At 42.4% G+C, this 23371-nt stretch overlaps 1 protein-coding gene across 3 annotated transcripts; it reads left to right on the forward strand.

Moving 5' to 3' along the window:
• The first annotated feature begins 942 nt into the window (after positions 1 to 942).
• On the forward strand, positions 943 to 22843 carry TMEM225B (transmembrane protein 225B). 3 transcript variants are annotated; one of them, XM_037138183.2, is made up of 6 exons: positions 943 to 1028; positions 5017 to 5227; positions 6685 to 6831; positions 7616 to 7753; positions 22222 to 22431; positions 22638 to 22843. In XM_037138183.2, the coding sequence occupies exons 2-5, from the start codon at positions 5020 to 5022 to the stop codon at positions 22392 to 22394; spliced, it is 666 nt and encodes a 221-aa protein (XP_036994078.2). In that variant the 5' UTR covers positions 943 to 1028; positions 5017 to 5019; the 3' UTR covers positions 22395 to 22431; positions 22638 to 22843. The 3 variants fall into 3 exon arrangements, with proteins under 3 accessions (XP_036994078.2, XP_036994076.2, XP_053521298.1); XM_037138181.2 differs by lacking the exon at positions 943 to 1028 and adding an exon at positions 2641 to 2723; XM_053665323.1 differs by lacking the exon at positions 943 to 1028 and adding an exon at positions 4346 to 4433.
• Positions 22844 to 23371: the final 528 nt, after the last annotated feature.

Here is a 23371-nt window from a genome sequence, read left to right on the forward strand (position 1 = left end):
TGTTCCTGGCCTGGCTCTAGTCCTCACCAGCCATTCTTTTCCCCTGACCCAGTTAAGCCAATGAAGGCCCTCTCTTGCTTGAACATTTACAAATTGGGTTCTAAACCTTATGACAGATAGAATCTGAATAGCATAAAGCCTGTCATGTGCCTATCACATCATAAATGACTCAAATTACTGTGGCCCATGCCCCTTTCCCTTCCTGTTGCTTTTCAATATGTACCGTACACCTAGTGGAGAAGTGTGAAGGGGTGCTAGACATGGTCCAGGTCCTGGAGTCTAAAAATCTTATGCGCTGTAAATGCATTTTCTTGGTGAGCACAGACTCAGAGAGCAAGGGGAGCTAGTGACTTACCCAGCTCCAAGTGTAGCTGCTTTGGCCACTAGAACCAACCCCCGCCCCCTCCCCATGGCTGGAAGCCAGTCCTGCCTCCATTGAGTGCCCTCTCTTTGAAAAGTTTAAAACCAGCCCGGGTGTTGAGAGGTTCAAATACCGTATTCTAGGAGGGCAAAGGAGGGACATGAACGTCAGAGCCTAGAAGGCCTGAGGGAGATAAGAGCACGTGCGCAGTATGAAGGCTGGGGAGCATTTGGGAGGCAGGGTCTTGGGGAAGGAGAGTGAATTGTCAGGGCCCTGGGGATTCAGAAAACCCAGGGCTTATTCCAGGTTGCTAGTCGAGACTGCTGTGCAGCAGTATTTCTATGTTCTGGGGGTGGGGCGTTTGGGGTGGGGGAGGGGCGGTCAACCATGACGTATTTTCCAGCCACTTCTCATTGGGCGCTTCCTGCCTGTCTGTTTGGCAGAGTTACTATTATTAATCCCCTTTCACAGATGAGAAAACTGACACCCAGGAGAGAGAAGTAATTTACCCAAGGTCACCCTGCTGGTAATGGCCGAGTTGGAATTCAAATTCAGATCCCGTGGACTTCAGCTTGCTTGCTCTAACCCCCACCCTGTTCAGCGCGCTGGCGAACGAGGCCTGACTGAGAACAACCCCTGAAGCCAGATTCCCCTAGCGGAGAGCCAGGTGAGCTGCCGCTGGACAACTTCCTGAGGGGTGAGCTCCTGTCTTCCTCCGTAGGGCCCCAGGGCTCAGGAGGCCGTGCTCGGAGACCAAGCATACCAGTGTCTGGCCTCTGGAGCCAACGGCAGCCTAGATCACGGGCCGAAAGGTCAGATGAGGCGGGTGCTGGTGGCTCGTGCCACTGCAGTGGGGTCACCTGGATGGGATCCTTGCCGGGGAGACCCGGAGATACCTATGGTGCCCCTGAAGAGGGAGGGGAGACCAGTGGAGGGTGAGTAGAGGTGGCCTCATGAGTCCAGAGCGGGAGGTCATGGAGCAGACAACCCCCCTCCCCAGGGCTAAACATAACCCCATTGAGCTGTTGGGACCCACAGGGTTGTGTCTGGGGGCAGATGGCCAGATTGGGGCCCATCATCTTTAGATCTGGAAAATGTCACTGTAACTTTGGAGCCATGGAAGTTCTGGGCAGAGGAAGGTTGTGTGGGAACAATGGCCTTCCTCCCTGCGGCCAGGACAGTTCCCTCCTGGTCTCTTCTCTGTTCCAACCCAGGTGTACTTTATGTCACCCACCTCTTTATCTCCCAGTACAGTTTCCAGGTGTCCCCTGGGGTGCACAGGGCCCGGGGAGGTGACAGGGCTGCACTCAGGCTGTTGCAGGGTGGTTCAGGGAGACTGTCCCAGAGCCAACCCCAGCTGAGGACTCTCCACCCAAGTGGGTAGTTCTCAGACATGCCTCCTGGCCCCAGAGAGGACATTTAGCTCTTCTGCTTTCCAGTGTCTGAGGTCCTTTTTTAAAATCTTTTTTATAAAGATTTTATTTATTTATCTTTAGAGGGGAAGGGAAGGAGAGAGGGAGAGAAATATCAGTGAATGGTTGCCTCTCGTGCGTCCCCTGCTGGAGACTGGCCTGCAACCAGGCCTGTGCCCTGACTAGGAATCAAACGGTGATCCTTTGGTTCATGGGCCCATGCTCAGTCCACTGAGCTACACCAGCCAGGGCTGAGGTCATTTTTAAATAATACTTAAAACAGTCTGTGATAGTAGATGACAGGATTTTTTGTTTTGTTTTGGATGCCCTTGGAGAAATAAAAAGTTGGCAGTCCCACCTTCCTTCATTTTCTCTCCCATTCTCACACATGCGTATTAACATACCTATTGGGAAAAAATGGCAAGTTCCAATAAATTTCACATTTGGAAATCATTGAACTGAACTGCTGGCCAGTAGCAGCTGGTGAGGTGGGAGGGGCAGCCATGTGGCTTTCTGGTCCATGGTCCCCGCTGACTGGGATCCTGGAGCCTTCTCTCCTGCTCCCTGTTTCTTCAGAACAAAGGGATCTACAAATCCCCTTTATATTAAAATGTTGGTGGTCCTTTGAGTCTGGCCTATATCCGTTCATTTCTCAAATTGCATATTTGTGCAGTCCCAGTAGTAACAGCTTGTTCCACACTGGATCCTGGCCTATTTTCAGAGAAAGGCCGACAAGGTCCTCCTCACTGGAGATGGGGGTGGAAGGTGGGTGGGTGGGGGTGCAGACAGGGTGGTACGCTGGGGACAGGAAAGCACTTCATCATGTAATATGTTTATTTGTCTCTCTCTGCAGCAGTTACCAGGAGCCTGCAAATTCCTGTCTTTTTTTTTTTTTTTTTTTTTTGTCCCTGAATTGTTTGCATTGGCCTAACCTGGGTATGGGGCGTCCAGTAAGTGCAGTTAACTTTGGTTGGGGGATGTATGATGGTTGGTGGCTGGGAGGTCTATGTGTAGTGTAAGGACCAAGCTAAGCTTTGCAGAAATAGAATTTAAAAGGTCTGGAGGAACAGAGAGTGTACCCCCAGGGAAGGACTCCAGATATGGAAGCTACAGATGCTTGGGGTGGACTGTGGTCCAGGACTGGAGGGAGACGTGGTGGGTGGGGAGCAGGAAGGGTGGGTAGTTGGAAAATTTTGTGAAAACTGGGAGAATGATGATCTGGAAGCATGGGAGAATGGGAGAAGCCAGCATGAGCTCCTGGCCAGAGTGGGTGGTGGAGAGAATGACTGAAATGGTCAACTTTAGACAAGTTTAGTTTGCGGGGAGTACATAAGAAGGGGTACAGACCATCGATGAAAATGTCCAGAGTACCCCAATCCCATCCAGAGCATTGGGATCAATATGTAGCCATGACTTCTACCTGGAGAGTTTTAGAGCTGGGACTCAACATTCTGCTCCCACCGACTTCATCATGTTAGAGCAAAGGAAACTGAGGCTCTGTTGAGTGACTTATCAGTTGGCCAAGAGGGTGGAGGGGAGATTGAAAAGGGAGCCTTGCAGAGAGAGAAGGATCCAATTTTTCGGGTGAGGAGAAGAGAAAATTGGTGAGTGACAGAAAGGAAGAGCACATTAGAACGTTTCCAAAGCACTCTAGCAGCATTCAAAGAGGAGCAATAAACAGTATAGCTGGGAGAGCGCCCACACCATTGCCCTCTGCCTTTACACTTGTTCTGCTTTAGTTCTCAAAGCTTCAGAGACACTCCTTGTCCCCAGCTGGAGTGAGGGGGGTCTGCATTGGGACCAGTGGAGAGGCCTTAATGCCTGGCTGTGAGCAAGGGTGTTTGCACAGAGTGCAGAAATGTAAGAGCAGTGCCTCTATTCTGAGGACTCTGTCTCCTGCCGTCTCTGTGCACAGCTTGAGTCCCTAGTACTGCCAAGCACAGCCCTTGGAAAGAAGGGTTATTGTCTTAATGTGCTTCTCACCTCCTTTGTCATGTGTGTCTCTCACCTCCTGATGCCTCCCTTCGGCACCAGCAGGTGGCCAGGTCATCACAATGCCATTTGGATGTGTTACATCCAGGCCTGCCCTTCCTGTGGCACCCAGGCTCCTACTCAATTCCTCTCCTTCTACTTGTTCGTCTCCACCTTGGGGAAAACTCACTCCTCAGGGCTGCCACGCTTGGCAAGGGCAGAGAGGAAAGCAGACTAGTTGAACAAATTTGCCCTTAGATTATGAATAGCCACTAGTCCCCTTTCCCACAGGAATATTTGAATTTTAGAAGTCTGTCCTTTCACCCTCTCAACCTTAACCAAGCTCTTGAATCCCAGCACTGTGCTTGACCCTTCAGGGTGTAGTTTTTCATTTGGTTCTCCCAACGACCCACTGGGCAAGTGTCATATCGTCCTTTTTCCAAGTGGGGACCCAAACTCCTGAGTGTTTTAGCAAGTTTCCCATGATTGCACAACTGGCAAGTGATAAAGCTGGGATGATAATTGAGAGCTTCTAAAGCCATGTCCAGCCAGCTCTTATCTTCTACATCTCAGGTACACCTTCAAAAGAAGGCATCTATAATGACACAGTGGTGAAGGAGAAGACATGAGGGATCCTTCACTGAGGGCCTTGACCTCCAGGCCTAGAGGGGACCTGCGGCTTCAAGAAGGTCTATGGAACTAGTTGTAAAACTTCTGTTGTGCATATGATCTGCTCATTTTTCAGCAGAGGGCTTCTCCTAGCCAGTTGAACCCCTTCGCATCTAAACTGGGGTCCTGAGGCAAGAAGGCCAGTTACTGAGTTAGGGCACTTCAGACCTTGGTGTATTATCTCCCCCTGGTCCTCATTCTGAAATCACAAGAGACAAATAGCTGACTGAAAGAGACCCATGGAGAGGCTCTTCTGTGGCCAGGGGTTGGATGATAACAGAATTGAATGGTTAGAATGTCAGAGCTGGAAGAGGTTGGGGAGAGCCTAGTTTAACCCCTTGATTTTGCAGAGGTGGAAATTGGGGCTCAGAGAGGGGACCCCACATTCCCAAGATCACCTGGTGAGTTAGTGGCAGGAAATGTCTTGTGTTTTTTATGCCCACTGGAGAGGTCTGTAAGGCTGTCAAGTTTATCAAGGCAAAGAAGTGAGCATTTACTGGGCCTCACATTTGTGCTAGCATTTCCACAGGCATTATCTCCTTGTGCCACGTGAGAATTCGGATTAGGTGCCCCACCTCTCACCCTCGCTCTTCCCTTACACAGGTGATGCTGACTTTAGAGGACAAGGACATAAAGGGCTTCACATGGGCCATAGCCCCAGCCTTGACCTCACTGGGTTACCTGCTCATACTGTTGGTCGCCATCTTCCCCTTCTGGGTTCGCCTTGTGAATGAAGAGTCCCGTGAAGTGTTTTTCAGTGGCTTGTTTGAGAACTGCTTTCATATCAAGTGCTGGAGGCCTCGACCCTTATCCAGTAAGGAGGGACAGAAGCAGGGACTGGGAAGAGATGGGGTTGGTGCAGGGACTGGGGGGTGGCAGAGGACAGGATTTAATAAACCCATGAGGGCATTTTCTCTTAAGTCTCCACTCGGAGGGTTAGAGCAAAGTAGGCGGCTGGGAGGGGTTAATGATGAGAGGCTGACACTGGAGTCAGGAGCCAATGTGTCACCAACAGAGTCTATTTCTGGGGAAAGAGTGGCTCTACCTGAGACGGGGTAGGGGACCTTGCCCTGCTCTGGGAGGCTCCCCCACCTCTCAGGGCTGCAGTTAGCCATCCAGACAGCACCCTTTAGGAGCTTCTAGCCAGGGCAGCAGCCTGGTTAGCAGGTGCAGCTTTGATTTCAGCCTCCATTTGTCCCCTTGGCCACACACCTGTCCAACTCTGGGTGGCAGCTCTCCAGGTGATGTACTCAGGCCTGCGTACCATGTTGCCAATGAGACACTCAAAACCACATTTTACAAAGAACTTGGAAAGGCCGTGATAGTGTCTACTTGGAAAAAAGGTGACCTTGGGAGACCTAGGAGTTATCTCCTGGTAACAGGAAAAGAGACACTTTTGGGGAAGATGGGCCAGACTGTGTGAGCTCTCTGGTCCGGGGTTCCCCAGCCCTGGCACTGCTAACATTCTGGGTGGGACAGTCTTTGTCAGGAGCTCCCTCATTTCTTACAGGTTAATAGCACCCCAGCCTTCTACCCTCTAGGTACCAGTAGAACACCCCCTCCCTTAGTTGTGACAAATAAGATTACTTCTTGGCATTGCCAGATATCCCCCATGGGGTCAACATTGTCTCTGGTTGAGATCGAGAAGCATTGTTTTAACTCAAGGGTAGATTCTAGAGCTCTGGGTTTTCAGCAATACCTTTGTCACTTTGTTCCACTCCCAGGTGTCCATTTCTGCACATTCCAGAGGGCATACAAACTCATTTTAACATAGGTCTGAATCATGTAAGGGTAGGAGAATGTATCACCCTGTCCTTAAGAGTCTGGCTGTGCTACTTTGGGTCTGTTTCGTTACTTCTATCGATCAAGATGATTATAGGGTTCTCCACAGAGGTCAGAAAATCTTGATCTCGCAAAGTTCTGATTTTCTACCAGTGACCTCTTTCAGTGTGACCAATATAGATGCAATTCCTGACATTTCTTCATGTAGTAAGTTTTCTCATGGGGGTTTTATTTTATGTTGTTTTTAAAACTGCTATTCATCCATCTAATTTTTTTGGTTTGTATACTTCAATGTCATGGGGAGCAAAATGGAGCCAGAGCATTCTTGGGGTCAAAGTGGCAGGGTCAGAAGCTTGGTGCCAGGCCACATGTTGGGACCCAAAGTGGTGGAGCCCCAGGGGTCATCCCCACCCAGAATCCGTGGGCTCTGTGGGCTCTGCCCTTTGGGGTCAGGGTGCCCAGCGCCAGCCTGCTCTCCCTCCCCTGCAGTTTACATCATCCTTGGCCGAGTTTTTCTGCTGTCTGCAGTCGTCTTGTCTTTCCTCACCACCCTCATCATGGTGTCCTTTGCATCTCAGCTCTTTCCAAGGACCCCGAAGCACAATTTTGTGTCCGCCTTCTTCAGCTTCCTCACAGGTGTGCAGCAGGCAGAAAGACTATGGGGAGGGCCTGGGGAGGGATCCAAAGGTGGGTAGGGGGATGGGGAAAAGGGGGGTGGTCTCTGTGATGTCAGGAGAGAGGATTTTAAGGCCTCTTGGCTTCTCTGTGAAGTAGCCCACCGCCACATCTACCCCCTCAGTATTTATGACCCCTCTTCTTAGGGCCTTTTCCGCACTCCACACACTGGCTGGGGTCATTTGGTGACCATTTTACCATAATCTCTATTCCAGACTACCATAGAGTCTGGAATAGAATTCTAATACAATTGAATTCAATATACAGTTGAACTCAATATTCTAATACAATATAAATGTTTCTTAGATGGGTGAATGGAAGGATTATCTTTGGAACCTTTGCTTTTAAAGGTTGACCAGGGCTCTCCCCTGGTCATGAAATGGAGGAGTTGGAACTTTCATAGTGGGAAAATCAGATTAAGTTCAGTCCAAAGCATCACACCCGAAGGGCCCAGGCTGGAGTCAGCTTGTCATGAGCACAAAGGATACTCAGGAAAGGGATTTCTGATTAGGGGGCCCCTGTGGGATGAGGCACATGGGCTTTGTGATGAGTGGAAAGAGGGTAAGGTGGGCATGTGGGGTGGAAGTTACTGACTTCAAGAGGGCAGAGTGTGCTAGCAGAAGAAAGGAGCCTCCAGGCAGGAGCCACACAGCCTACATGGCTCTGTCCGATTAAGTCTGAGGAAGGCTGGAACAAAGGCAGAAGCACAGGAGGAGAGCAAGGGTGCTTCTCTGTGACCCTGCAGGGGCTTGTGCTCTCCTGGCCTTGTTGCTGCATGCCCTGGAGATCCAGAGTCTGACGATGAAGCCCAGCCCTCCCCAGTTCTCCGTGCAGTGGCCTTACTACGTCCTAGGCTTCGGCATCTTTCTGTTCATAGTGGCTGGTGAGTGTCCTGGGGCTGGTGCCCCTCTCCCTGTCCTCTGTCTGGATTCAGGAGCCATGGACCCTCTAGAGGTATGCTGTTCAAAACTGTAGTCACTAGCTATGTGTGCTGTTCAATTAATTTAAATAAAATAAAGTTAGAAATCCAATACATGAGTCACACTAGACACATTCCAAATGTTTAATAACTGCATTATTGTGTGTCTAGTGGCTACCATATTAGACGGTACGGATACAGAAATTTCACTGTTGCAGAAAGTTCTGCTGGACAGCACTGTTCTAGAGCTTCAACACGGCCCCCACCGTTGTCCTTCCCAATTCTTATCCTGCTTGACTTCAGAACCAAACTCTTCCAAATTTTCATACTCTTCCTTACACTGCCCTATTTCCTAAGGCTTTCAATTTCTATCTCTGTCTTTATCCTGAAATCTAAGACTTATTCCTCCTCTTCCCCCCTTTACCTCTATGGATCTAAATTCATATTCCTGTCAAATTTCGTCTCTGCTTCTAATCGTCTCCCTGCTTTGCTAACCTGACCCATGATTATTAACTATTTTAATTCAACTTTATTATACATTGAATATATAATAAAGAATATTCAAATATATCTGTAAGATATAAGTGATTAAAAATAAACTGTACACCCATATTTCCACCATATAGATTAAGAACCAGCCATATTTCCTACACTCCATTGCTTATGTTATACCCTTATTTTATGTACCACTGAGAAAGGAAATGTGGTGCCAAGTGAAACTCTAAGTTGCTGTAGCTTGTAAGACACATCCTCATTTCGCAAATGTTAAAATGTAAAAAAAACTGGCTGTCAAAATTAATGAAATATGGTAGTACATGAAGTATCTTTGAGGTCTCCCCCAGCTTGACCATCTGGCTGTTTCTGACCCCTTCATCTTTGCTTCCTAACCAGAATCATTTATTCTGAAACTTATACTAATTATCTTTACTACAAACATATATTCTTAAAATTATTTAGCTTGCATGCTTTAAAGATTTATATAAATGTAATCATTTTGTGCTGATTCTTCTGGAACTTGCTATTTTGATCAACGTTATAACCTTGAGATTTCTCCATGTTAATACAAGGAACTGAGGTTCACTTATTTTTACCACTGTAAATATTTACTGGTATAACTGCTCCACAATTTATCCATTTTCTTGTCAATGGGTATTTGATGGCTTCCTGTTTGTTTTTTTATTACCAACAACACTGCTGTGAACTTTATTATGTGTGTCTCCTGCTGCACATGTAACAGGGTCTCCCAGATGCCAAGTACTAGAATTCTAGATCCAGATTATGCTTATTTTCAGGTTTTCTAGACAGTGTTCAATCGATTTCCCAAGAGATGATGGTAGTAATTTGCACTCCTATTGGCAGAACAAAAGAATTCCTGTTGCTTTACCTCCTTGTCAACATTCAAAATTGTCAGACTTTTAAAGCTTTGCCAGTTTAATTGGTGTAAGATTGTACTTCATGCTATTAAAATTCATTTCCATAATTACTAAACAGGTTGAATATGCTACATACATTTATTGCCCATTTGTGTTTTCTCTTTTAAGGAATTCTTATTTAGTAATTTGCCTTTGTCCTTTCAAACTGATTTGTAGGTGTACTGTATATTCACCTACAAATACACTGTATGTAATTATATACACTGTATATAATTTAGATACTAATCCTTTATTAGTGAAGATATTATAAATATTTTCTAGTTTAGGGCCTGGCTTTTTACTTCTTATATTGGATTCTTTGAGGAACAGGAATTAAATTTACTGCTAAATTTGTGATATTTTCCTTTAAATTGTATTTTCCCTTTGTGTATTATTTAAGAAATCTTTCCATGTTGCGGTCTTTTTTTTTTTTCTTTTAAAAAATATTTTATTGTGCCCTGGTTGGTGTGGCTCAGTGGATTAAGTGCTGGCCTGTGAACTAAAGGGTTGCAGGTTCAATTCCCAGTGAGGATAGATGCTTTGGTTGTGGGCTAGGTCCCCAGTGGTGGGGCACACGAGAGACAACTGCACATTAATGTTTCTCTCCCTCTCTTCTTCCCTTCCCCTCTCTCTAAAAATAAATAAATAAAATCTTAAAAATCAAAAATATTTTATTGTTATTCAATTACAGTTATACCCATTTTCCCCCTTTGCTCTTTTCTCCCTAGATCACACCCCCCACTCCCACAGTCACTCCCCACCCTGTTGTCCATGCTTATGAGTCATTTATACATTGACTAGTTCCTTCCCCTTCTTTTCACCCTAATGCCCTCCCTACTCCTCTCTGGTCGTTGTTAGTCTGTTCCTTGTTTCCATGCCTCTGGTTCTACTTTGCTCATTTTTTTTTTTTTTGGTAGGTCCTCTTATAGATGAGATCACATGGTATTTGCCTTTCATTGCCTGGCTTATTTCACTTTGCATAATGCTCTCCAGTTCCATCCATGTTGCCATGAAGGGTAGGAGTTTCTTCTTTCTTTCTGCTGTGTAGTATTCCATTGTGTAAGTGTATCACAGTTTTTTGATCCACTCATTTACTGATGGACACTTAGCCTGTTTTTGGCACTTGCCTATTGTAAATAATGCTGCTATAAACATTGGGGTGCATACGTTCTTTTGATTTGGTGTCATGCTGAAAGTGAAGGGTGGAAAAAATATTATAAGCACACAGACATGAAAAAAGAAGCTGGGGTAGCAATGCTTCTATCAGACAAAATAGACTTCTAAACAAAGGCCATGAAAAAAGATAAATGTCACTATATAATACTTAAGGAAATAGTCCATCAAGAAAATACAACCCTTATAAACGTATATGTACCCAAAGAGGAGCACCTAAATATATAAGGAAAATCTTGGAGGACTTCAAGAAAGATATCAACAGCAACACATTCCTTGTAGGGGCTTTTAACACCCTACTGTCAACAATGGATAGATTTTCCAAACAAAGGATCAACAAGGATGTTGTGACACTGAGCAACACTCCAGAGCACAGGTGGCAAACATAAGGTCCATGGGCTGAATCTGGCCCCGCACCTTGTTTCTACCCGGCAGCAGTGCTGAGCTTCTTGCCTTTAGTTAAGGAGCAGTTACATTTATACAGTCCTAAAATTACATTTGGCCCTTTGAAGGCAACTGTGAGGCTGATGTGGCCCCTGGTGAAAATGAATTTGACACCCCTGCTCTGGAGCAAATGGACTTAATTGATACATACAGAACCTTCTACCCCAAAGAAGCAAAATATACGTTCTGTTCAAATGCACATGGAATTTTTTCAAAGATAGACCACATGGTAGGACACAAAAGCCTTAACAAATTCAAGAAAATTGAAATCATATCAAGCATCTTCTCAGAACACAATGGTTTGAAGCTAGAAACCAACCTTAAGTAAAAAAAGCTCCTTGTTGAGGTCTTAAAGATATATTTTAATATCATCTTCTAAACTTTTGTAGTTTTGCTTTCTATATTTAACTCTTTAATAAATTTTGACTAAGTTTATGGTGTGAGATAAGAATCATTTCATTATGTTTTTCGATGAATATTAAGTTATAATGGCAGTTATTGACTAATCTGCACTGGTCTATAGTGCCATTTCTGTTACTCATCATATTTCCATATTCTATTAATTTGTCTCTTACAGTGCCCAAACCATGCTTTTATAGTTTCTGTAGCTTTATGCTAACTTGATATTATATATTATGATATCTTATAGGAAAAATTTGTCTACTTGTTCTTTTTCAGACGTACCTTAGATATTTTGGCCTTTTAAAAAATATACATTTTATTGATTATGCTATTACAGTTGTCCCAATTTTGCCCAGCTCTGCCTGGTACTCCGCTTCCCTCCAGCAATCCCCCACCTTATTTTCTTATCAATGAATTGTGCCTGTAAATTCTTTGGCTTCCCCATTTCCTATGCTGTTTTAACATCCCCATCTATTTTGTTTCTGCTTATTATGCTTCTTATTCCCTGCACCTGTTCCTCCATTGTCCCCTTTCCCCCTCCCAGCCAATGACCCTCAAATTACCTCCATATCTATGATTCTGTTCCTTTTCTGGTTGTTTGCTTAGTTTTTGTTTTTTTTTTAAGATTCAGTTGTTGATAGTTGTGAGTTTGTTGCCATTTTAATGTTCATAGTTTTTATCTTTTTCTTAAATAAGTCCCTTGAACATTTCGTGTAATAATGGCTTGATGATGTTGAACTCCTTTAGCTTTACCTTGCTGGGAAGCTCTTTATCTGCCCTTCTATTCTAAATGATAGCTTTGCTGGATAGAGTAATCTAGGTTTTAAGGTCTTGCTTTTCATCACTTTGAATACATCTTACCAGTCCCTTCTTGCCTGCAAAGTTCTTTTGAGAAATAAGCTGACAGTCTTTTGGGAACTCCTTTGAAGGTAACTCTCCTTTTGCTGCTTTTAGATTCTCTCTTTATCTTTATTTTGTGTGTGTGTGTGTGTGTATCTTTTTTTTTATTGATTATGCCATTACATTTGCTCTATTCCCCCCCTCCATTCCCCTCCACCCTGCATACCCCTCCCCCACCATTTCCCCCTTTAGTTCATGAACACGTGTCTCAAATTCTTTAGATTCTGTATTTCCCCTACTATTCTTACCCTCCCCCCTATCTATTTTCTATCTACTGTCTGTGCTACTTATTTTCTGTACCTTCTCCCCCCTTCTCCTCCTCCCACTCCCCTGTTGCTAACCCTCCATGAGATCTTCATTTCTGTGGTTCTGCTCCTGATCTAGCTCTCCTCTTAGTTTGCTTTTGTTTTAGGTGTGGTTGTTACTAACTGTGAGTTTGCTGTCCTTTCACTGTTCATCTTTTTTATCTTCTTTTTCTTAGGTAAGTCCCTTTAACATTTCATATAATAAGGGCTTGGTGATGATGAACTCCTTGAATTTGGTCTTATCTGAGAAGCACTTTATCTGTCCTTCCATTCTAAATGAAAACTTTGCTGGGTAGAGCAATCTTGGTTGTAGGTCTTTGGTTTTCATGACTTGGAATACCTCTTTCCAGCCCCTTCTTGCCTGTAAGGTCTCTTTTGAGAAATCAGCTGACAGTCTGATGGGAACTCCTTTGTAGGTGACTGTCCCCTTAGCTCTTGCTGCTTCTAGGATTCTCTCCTTCATTTTAATCTTGGCTAATGTAATGATGATGTGCCTTGGTGTGTTCCTTCTTGGGTCCAACTTCTTTGGGACTCTCTGAGCTTCCTGGATTTCCTGGAAGTCTATTTCCTTTGCCAGATTGGGGAAATTTTCCTTTATTATTTGTTCAAATAAGTTTTCCACTGGTGGCTGTGCCTTTCCCTCTTCTGGTACCCCTATAATTCGGATGTTGGAACATTTAAAGATGTCCTGGAGGTTCCTAAGCTTCTCCTCATTTTTCTGAATTCTTATTTCTTCATTCTTTTCTGATTGATCACTTTTTTCTTCCTTCTGGTCCACTCCCTTGATTTGAGTCCCAATTTTCTTTCCGTTACTATTGGTTTCCTTTGTATTACCATTCAATTCAATAAGTTTAGCTTCCATATGTTTCTCTAATTTGTGACTAAAATCAACCAGTTCTGTAAGGATCCTGATAACCAGTGTTTTGAACTGTGCATCTGAAAGACTGGCTATTTCTTCATCGCTTAGATCTATCGGTTCTGGGGCTCTGAGTTGTCCTAGAGCCATTTTTGGTCTATTAGTGCTGTTAAGTAATCGGAGCGAAGCCTTAGTTGTTTACCAGGACCGGGCGACCCAGGTCGCTGGTTTGTGACGTTGGTTTGTGACGCTGTGTGTGGGGGCGTGGTCAGAGAGGGAGCAATGGCGGTCCTCTCCGCTAGCCCAGCCCATCCAGTCACATGGCTCGCCCCGGGATAAACGGGCTTGTTTATCCGTTCGGAATTGTGCGAGCCTGCTGCCCCGCGCAGGCTTCCCTTCTCACTGGTTTCTCCGCACGCAGATGCGCGACGGATCGATGGATCGATGGACCGCAGACAGCCCGCCGAGCCTCTCGTAGCTAGCTCTCGATCAGCGCCTTCGGCTGCTTGCGCTCCGTGCACCACCCGGGAATTTTTTCTTGCTAACCTGCTCCGCTGCTGGTTTCGCTTCTCTTACCGGTTTAGCTGAGTATTTAGTTGTCTTTGGACTCCGTATTATCGATTTTCCGTGTGGCTTGGTTGTGATTTTTGTTAAAAATAGTTGTTCTTAGATTTGGTTGTGCACAGAGGCAAGGTGGTTCCTCCACCTACATCTCCATCTTGGCGGAAGTCCTCTCTCTTTATCTTTAAACTTTGGCATTTTAATTATGATTTGCTTCAGTGTATTCCTCTTTGGGTCCATCTTGTTTGGGTCTCTCTGAGCTCCCTGGACTTGTATGTTTATTTCTTCACCAAATTAGAGAAGTTTTATTTCATTATTTTTTTTCAAATAAGTTTTCAATTTCTTGTTTTTTCTCTTCTGGCACTTCTAAGATTTGGGTGTTGGTATGTTTGGAGATGTCCCAGAGACTTCTTATACTGTCCTCGATTTTTTGAATTCTTGTTTCTTCTTGCTATTCTGGTCAAATGCTTATTTCTTTATTATGTTCCAAATTGTTGATTTGAATCCTGTCTCTCTCACCTTTACTGTTGGTTCCCTGCAGATTTTTCTTTATTGCTCTTAGTGTAACTTTCATTTCTTCCTTTTTGTTGTTGCCATACTCAATGAGTTCTTTGAGCATCCTGATGACCAGGGTTTTAACTCTGCATCTGATATGTTGGTTATGACCATTTCATTCACTTCTCTTTCTGAGGTTTTGTTCTGTTCTTTCATGTGGGCCATATTTCGTTGTCTCCTCAATTTGGCAGCTTCACTGAATTTGTTTCTGTGTACTAGGTAGAGCTGCTTTGATTCCATGTCTTAGTAGCATGGCCTTTTGTAGAAAAGGCACCTCTGAATTGTGTGGGGCAGAGCCTTAGGTAATCAGCAGGGTGAGGCTGTGTTGTGTAACACCACTGGTGATTACACATGGCTGTGTTGTGGTGCTGTATGTGTAGGATGGGTCAGAGAGGGAACAATGCCACTTGCTCATCTCTTGGCCAGCTTTCAGTCACTTCTCCTGCAACTCACAAACAAATTGGGTCCTTTCTGGTGCTGGTTCCTAGGTGGGTGGGCTTGTGTATGTTCTAGGACCCTGTGGGCCTCTCCAACAAACTCTCCTGTGAGGCTGGGAGTTTCTCCTACTGCCACAACCCCCATAGCTTTTTACAGCCAGAAGTTTTAAGGTTTTATTTCCTCGTGCTGGACCCCTGGGTTGCTCTATCTGTCTTGCTCCCCAGTTGTTCCTCCCAGTTTATCTGCACACAAATGTGGGACCACCTGCCGCCACCTCAGTTGCCCAGTCCTCCAGCTGCTGCCTTTTGCTCCACCCCTCCAACCAGTCTGGATGAATGTTTCTTTATTAACTCCTTGGTTGTCAGACTTCCATACAGTTCAATTTTCTGTAGGTACTGGTAGTTTTTTGTGTATAAATTTGCTGTTATCCTTTTGGTTGTACAAGGAGGCACAGTGTATCTACCTACACCTCCCTCTTGGCTGGAAGTCCCTCTAGGTATTATTTGTTTTGAGGTTTAGTTGTAATTCTCTCTGTGGTTGTGGGAGGAGGCAAAGCATGTCTGCCTAAGCCTCCATCTTGATGGAAGATGGTCTTTATTCTTATGTATAAGAAAATATTTCTTATATTTCCTTACATATATGTATATATGTATATATGTATATGTGTATATGTGTATATATATATATATATATATATATATATATATATATATATATATATATTACGTATAAGAAATCTTTCATTACATTTCCCAGGAAAAATTCTACTGAAATTTGTTTAGAATTATACTAATTATATAGTTAATTTGGGGAGAGCTGATTTAAAAAAAATAATAATATTGGATCTTCCTATGCATAAACAAGGTATTTTTCTTTGCTTTTCCTTAGGTCTTCCTTAATGGTTATTTAAAAGTTTTACAATTTTGTCATTTTTATTTTTTTCCCTAGATATATGTACCTCTAGTATAATGATAATTAGATAGTGAAAGGATGTTTTACTATGAACTATTATGTATATTTGTACATATTTGAGGTAGATAATATTATTATATTAAGGAAGTTACCTTCTAGTTCCAGTTTGCAAAGATTTGTGTTGGTTTTTTTTTAAGATTTTATTTATCTTTAGAGATAAAGGGAAGGGAAGGAGAGAGGGAGAGAAATATCAGTGTATGGTTGCCTCTTATGCGTCCCCTGCTGGGAACTGGCTTGCAACCCAGGCATGTGCTCTGACTGGGAATTGAAAGATTTGTGTTTTCTTTTTAATCATGAATGGATGTTAAGTTTTATTGGATGCTTTTTCTTTTTTTTGCTTTATTTTATTTTATTTTACTTTATTTATTTTTAAATCATTTTATTGATTATGCCATTACAGTTCTATTTCCCCCCTTCATTCCCCTCCACCCTGCACACCCCTCCCCCACCATTCCCTCCTTTAGTTTATGACCACATGTCTCAAGTTCTTTAGATTCTATATTTCCCCTACTATTCTTGCCCTCCCCCCTATCTATTTTCTACCTACCATCTATGCTATTTATTTTCTGTACCTTCTCCCCCCTTCTCCTTCTCCCACTCCTCTGTTGCCAACCCTCCATGAGATCTTCATTTCTATGGTTCTGCTCCTGATTAGCTGTCCTCTTAGTTTGTTTTTGTTTTAGGTGTGGTTCTTAGTAACTGTGAGTTTGCTGTCCTTTCACTGTTCATCTTTTTTATCTTCTTTTTCTTAGGTAAGTCCCTTTAACATTTCATATAATAAGGGCTTGGTGATGATGAACTCCTTGAATTTGGTCTTATCTGAGAAGCACTTTATCTGTCCTTTCAATCTAAATGAAAGCTTTGCTGGATAGAGCAATCTTTGTTGTAGGTCTTTGGATTTCATGACTCAGAATACTTCTTTCCAGCCCCTTCTTGCCTGTAAGTTGTCTTTTGAGAAATCAGCTGACAGTCTGATGGGAACTCCTTTGTAGGTGACTGTCCCCTTATCTCTTGCTGCTTCTAGGATTCTCTCCTTCATTTTAATCTTGGCTAATGTAATGATGATGTGCCTTGGTGTGTTCCTTCTTGGGTCCAACTTCTTTGGGACTCTCTGAGCTTCCTGGATTTCCTGGAAGTCTATTTCCTTTGCCAGATTGGGGACATTCTCCTTTATTATTTGTTCAAATAAGTGTTCCACTAATGCCTGTTTCTCTTCCCCTTCTGGTTCCCCTATAAATTGTATGTAGTTCAATTTTCTGTGATTTGGTTGTGTTTTTGTTGCTAAAACTTGTTTTTAAACTTAGTTGTGGGAGAAGGCACAGTGCTTCCACCTACACCTCCATCTTGGTGGAAGTCCTCAAAAGATTTTATTATTTATCTTTACAGAGGGGAAGGGAGAAAGAGAGGGAGAGAAATAACAATGCATTGCTGCCTCTCACCGCCCCCCCCCCCGTCCCAACAGGGACCCGGCCCACACACCAGGCATGGGCCCTAGACTGGGGATCAAACCAGCAACCCCCTGGTTCACAGGCTGGCTGGCATTCAATCCATTGAGCCATGTCTTCTGTGTTTATGATTTTAACTTAATTTCAATTTGATGAAAGGTCATGGTTTATATAATCCTAATATGTTCAGATTCATTGAGACTTGCCTTATAGCCTAAAGGTCTGTTTTTATTTTTCATGTTGAGCGCAATTTTATCTATAAACATTAGATCAAGTTTATTATGTTGTTTAAATCTTGATTTAGTATTGTTATATTTTACTAGGGAATTAAACTTTTAATTTTTATCCTTTTTATGTCTAGCAATGCTTTTGTGGTAATGTCTGTTATCTAATATTACTAGGTACTGCTACATTCTCTTTTTAAAATATATTTAATTGATTATGCTATTACAGTTGTCCCATTTTCCCCCTTCACCCTGCATACTCTGCTCCTACCCACATTCCCCCGTTAGTTCATGTCCATGTGTCATACTTACAAGTTCTTTGACTTCTACATTTTCCATACTATTCTTACCCTCCCCATCTATTTTCTACATACCATCAATGCTACTTATTCTCTGTACCTTTTACCCCTCTCTCTTCTCTCCTCCTCCCACTCCCCTGTTGATAACCTTCCATGTGATCTCCATTTCTGTGGTTCTGTTCCCATTCTAGTTGTTTGCTTAGTTTGTTTTTGTTTTTGTTTTAGGTGTGGTTGTTAATAATTATGAGTTTGCTGTCATTTTACTGTACATGTTTTTTATCTTCTTTTTTTTAGATAAGTCCCTTTAACATTTCATATAATAAGGGCTTGGTAATGATGAACTCTTTTAACTTGACCTTATCTGAGAAGCACTTTATCTGCCCTTCCATTCTAAATGAAAGCTCTGCTGAATAGAGCAATCTTGGATGTAGGTCCTTGTCTTTCATGACTTGGAATATTTCTTTCCAGCCCCTTCTTGCCTGTAAGGTGTTTTTTGAGAAATCAGTTGACAATCTGATGGGAACTCCTTTGTAGGTGACTGTCCCCTTATTTCTTGCTGCTTCTAGAATTCTCTCTTCCATTTTAATCTTGGCTAATGTAATTATGATGTGTCTTGGTGTTTTCCTCCTTGGGAGGAACTTCTTTGGGACTCTCTGAACTTCCTGGATTTCCCAGAAGTCTATTTCCTTTGCCAGATTGGGGAAGTTCTCCTTTATTATTTGTTCAAATAACTTTTCCACTTGTTGCTCTTCCTCTTCCCCTTCTGGTACCCCTATTATTCGGATGTTGGAACATTTAAAGATGTCCTGGAGGTTCCTAAGCCTCTCCTCATGTATTTGAATTCTTGCTTCTTCACTCTTTTCTGTTTGGTCATTTCTTTCTTCCTTCTGGTCCATTGATTTGAGTCCCAGTTTCCTTCCCATCACTATTCGTTCCCTGTACATTTTTTTTTATTTCACTTAGCATAGCCTTCATTTTTTCATCTAATTTGTGACCAAATTTAACTAGTTCTGTGAGCATCCTGATTACCAGTGTTTTGAACTGTGCATCTGATAGATTGGCTACCTTTGTTGCTTATTTGTATTTTTTTCTGGAGTTTTGATCTGGTTTTTCATTTGGGCCTTTTTTTTTTTTTTGTCTTGACCCTCCTGTTACATAGTAAGGGGCGGAACCTTAGGTGTTCACCAGGGTGGGGCAACCCAGTCACTGGGTTATGATGCTGTATGTGGGGGCAGGGTCAGAGAGGGAACAATGGCTCTTGCTCCGCTCTCTCTCAACTTTCAGCCCCTTCTGCCACTTCCCACAAGCAGAATTGGGCCCTTCCAGTGCTGATCCCTGGGTGGGTGGGGTTGTATATATCCTGGGACCCTATGGGTCTCTCCAAGGAACTCTCCTGTGAGGCTGGGGGTTTCTCCCGGCAAGTCAACCCCCACAGGTGTTTTCAATCAGTGCTTTGAGGCTTTATGTCCCTGCGCTGGGACCCTGTGTTGCACGGTCTGTCTCACTCTGCAGTTTTGCCTGGTTTATCTGCGTGAGAATGTGGGACCGCCTGGTCCATCAGCCTCCTTTCGCACCATGCCCCTACACAATCTGCCACCTCACTGGGTCTGCCAGCCACCACTTTGCCAAGAGCTGAGAGCCAAGAGAACTGTCTCTGTCCAAGCTGCCCAACTCCACCCCCTACCGGTCTGGATAAATGTGCCTACTTTAACTCTTGGGTTGTCGGATTTCCTTACAGTTTAATTTTCTGTAGGTACTGGTAGTTTTTTGTTTTTAAATTACTGTTGTCCTTATTTTGTTGTGTGAGGAGGCATAGTGTGTCTACCTAAGCCTCCATCTCTTGGCACTAGTTCTATGTTCTTTAGGTTAGTATATACCTGTTACATTTTTTAAGTCTTTTACTTAAAAACTTTTCTGTCTTCATGGTTTGGATATCTCTTATAAATAGCTTATAACTGGATTTTAAAAATCTGGTCTTATAATCTTTTTAACTGGAGCATTTAGTGATTTATATTTATTGTGAGTACTGATATATATATATATTTTTCTATCACCGTCATTTGTACTTTCAGTTCTTTTATGCTCACCTCTTACCCCAACTCTCTTGCCTTGCTTTGGATTGGTTGAATTTTATGTATACAGTTCTCGTTGCATTTCTCCCCTTTTTAGTTTGGAAGCTATATGGTCTGTTTTTATTCATGTAGTAGTTACTTTTGACATTTTAAAATGCTTATACAACAAAGTTGAAATATAATCAACATATTTATTCTCTTCATAAATAATACAAGGACTCCTCACTCTCAATTTATATGCTATTTTTTCCAGTGTTTTAATTTCTTTTTGAATCTATACATTTTGAATTATTTTATGCATTTAATATTTGTTTGTTTAAATTAACCCATATATTTACTAGCTTAGTTGCTCATACAACCTTCTTAGATTTTCTAAGATCATTATTCTTCTGCTTGAAATATATTCTTTATAATGCTTTTTAATGAATAGTCAATTAGCAATACACTTATATTTTGTTTGTATGGAATTTGTTCATTAAAGTCAATTTAGCCAAACACACAATTGTGAGTTGACAGTTATTCTCTGAGCATTCAAGATATTATTTTCCCATTTCCATTGTTGTTGAGAAGTTGGGTCTCTGTAAAAATATTCTTTTTTTAAGGCATTCTTTCTTTTTCTCTTAGACTTTGTCTGGTGTTTTTCAGGATATGGGTATTTATGTTAGTGTTTGTAAGTGAACTAAATCTGAGGAGTAGTAGCTTTCAGTATTTCTAGAACATTTCAATCCTCTCTCTCTCTCTCTTTTTTTTTTTTTTTTTTCACTTTGTGGAACTCCAGGAAGACTTCTGTTAGACCTTGTTACTCTCTCCTGCATGTCTTTTTTATTTCTTTCATATTTTCCTTCTCTTTGTCTTTCTGGGCTGCATTCTGAATAAAGATATCTTCAGTTTCACTCATTTACTTTTTAGCTGTCTGATCTGCTATTTAACCTATTCACTAAATTTTTATTTCAATTAATCTATTTTCATAATTAGAAGTTGTATTTTCCCCTAAACGTTGTATTTTATAGTCTCTTGTCCTTAATATTTTAAAGTTATTCTCTAAATATATTTTCATTATACACGCTAAATGGACTTACTTTACATTTTGTGTCTTATAAGTTTCGTATTAAATTATTTGCAGGTCTGAGTCTATTGGCTGCTGTTTATGCAGACTTTTGGTTGTGATGTCTTATTTCTTGGTATGTTTTATGTTTTTTGACAGTGAATTAGTTTCCCTTGGAAATTTTTTTTTTTTTTGGTAGAAATTCTTTGAGGCCTGTGTTTAAAGCGTTTACTCAGAGAAAGATTTGCATTTGCATCTGCCTGGAACAACTAGCCTAGGATGACAAACGAAATACATAGGTATTATGAATTTAGCTGCAGACACACTAACACCTAGCTTATGTTTACAAATTTTTAGTAAATACAAGTAACTTTGAAGTTCCAGTTTTATATGGAAGACTTTTATTAGCATTTCCTCTGAAGTATGTCGTGGGCTTTTTCTACTGGTTTTTTGTGCCCCAAATGGCCAAGAGAATGGAAAGTCAGAGTCACCTGGGTTGCCTGTGCATCTCCAAGGTGAAAGCTAATTGTATGCTTGCTTAATTCTCTGATTCCTGTTTTCACTGTGGTTTTGGATTCTAAGAATATTTTACTCTGATGCCAGCCTGATGGTGCATTTATAAATACATTTTTGAAGAAATATTTTATTTAGAAATTTTTGGGTTTTTTTCATAGAAGAGTACCTAGTCTGCTACAATGCTGATTGATAACAGAAGTTGTCTTTTATCTTAGTGTTAACATTAATACAGCATTTACCATTCTCTTAAGGTATCTTCATTTATTCTCATGAACATCAATTCTCTTTTCCTTTCTTTTGTAAGGCTCTTGAGTTGGGCCTCAAAGGGCCTTGGTTTGTGTTTGACCTTCCTCTCTTAAACCTTGTTTTTCACTTGTTAATGGTTAGACAATGGCTAGTTCCAGCACTGGCTGTGGTTTTGTGAGCATATCCATCTGTTTGTGTGCCTTGTCTTCTGGTGCTGTTTCCCCTCTGTCTCTACAGTACCCTTTGGTGGATGGGAGTGTAAGGGAAGGAAGGTTCAGACCAGGAGTTGTGTTAGTGGAGGAAGTTCCTGACCTCTAGGATGTGAAGCATGACACTCTCTCTAACCTGAATCAAACTTTTTTTTTTTAAGAGTCAACTTTATTTAATTTTTTTTAATATTAAATTTTATTTAGTTACTTTTCAAGTACATTTTTTTTTATCTATTTCTCCCATCCCACCCCCCCCGCCCGGTTTCCCCCCTCCCTCCCATTCCCCCCCCCCCCCAGTCCTCATCTCTGTGTCTTTCATACTTGTTCCTCAATGAATCAAACTTTTGCTGTTGCCTAGGTGCCATCTGCCTCTTTCAAGAAACAGCCTGCCTTAGGAGCCATTTATTACCCATTTCCCGGAATACTGAGGAGACTGAAGAGATCCCGCACCTGGAGAATCTGCAGAGTTTGGGAGGAGGACCGAGCTCAATACAAAAGGAGACCCTGCTGAAGGAAGAGACAGTTATCTAGTCCAGGAGAGTCTGTCCTCTACCCTTCATTGAGCCGTGTGAGTGGCTCTCCCTCCTCTGCCAATCTCCACTACTTTTAATAAGCTTCTTGAGGGTTGAATTAATGCTCTGCTTCCTTATACAGTGATCTATTTTGTTCATATTTGAATTTTTTCATATTTGAAATTTGTTTATATTTTTTGAATTTTGAACTTCCTGAGTGATTTCCCTTTCTCTTCCCTCCCTTCTTTCCCTTTTTTTGCAGGTGTTTTCAATAAAAGAAGGACTACTTTCTGTTAATCCATTCCTCAAAAACCTGGTTGGAGGGCAGGAGGGGAGGGAGGAATATTAAAAAATGATCAAGACGAAATGATCTTCATAAGACAAAAGCTGAACAGAATGTAACCACAACAGAAGGTGTTGTGTTAGTCATATTAAAAGAAAAGGTGATGTCCCTATACAAAAGTGTGACTTGGTACTGAAAACTTATTTATTTATTTAAATTATTTTATTGTTGTTCAGTTACAGTTGTCTGCATTCCCCCCCACCACCACTCCCCTGTACCCCAGCCAAACTAGAAACTTTTCTTGAGTGTGTGTTGAGAGGAAGGGGTGGGAGTGGTTAAAGGTGAAAACATCTATAGGATTGAGTTCCCAGGTCTGGAAGCCTGAGCCTAATGAGTCATTGCTCTGAGGAAAGCATAAGGCAAGTTAGCCATCAGTGTATTGGCATTCTGTCCTTCACCAGAGTCAAAAGCCTCCTGACTGAACCTCCAGTGTGCTCCATTCACACTCCTGATGATGCTTGAAGACTGGGGAGCACTCAGCCTCCCAGCTAGGATGAGGGTCACTGGGAAGTACAAATGCTTTGGGGCAATGGGGAGGCCAGAAGAGTGACCCAAGACCCTTCATGTCAGTCACACCAACTAACAATGCCTCCCCGTATCTCTCTCTAAAGAAGATATATGTGGAAGAAGCTCCTAGAACTTAAGCAGTGTAA

This window comes from Artibeus jamaicensis, unplaced genomic scaffold (genome assembly GCF_021234435.1).
Source record: "Artibeus jamaicensis isolate MK-2021 breed Jamaican fruit bat unplaced genomic scaffold, CSHL_Jam_final contig_402, whole genome shotgun sequence".
Taxonomy (NCBI): domain Eukaryota; kingdom Metazoa; phylum Chordata; class Mammalia; order Chiroptera; family Phyllostomidae; genus Artibeus; species Artibeus jamaicensis.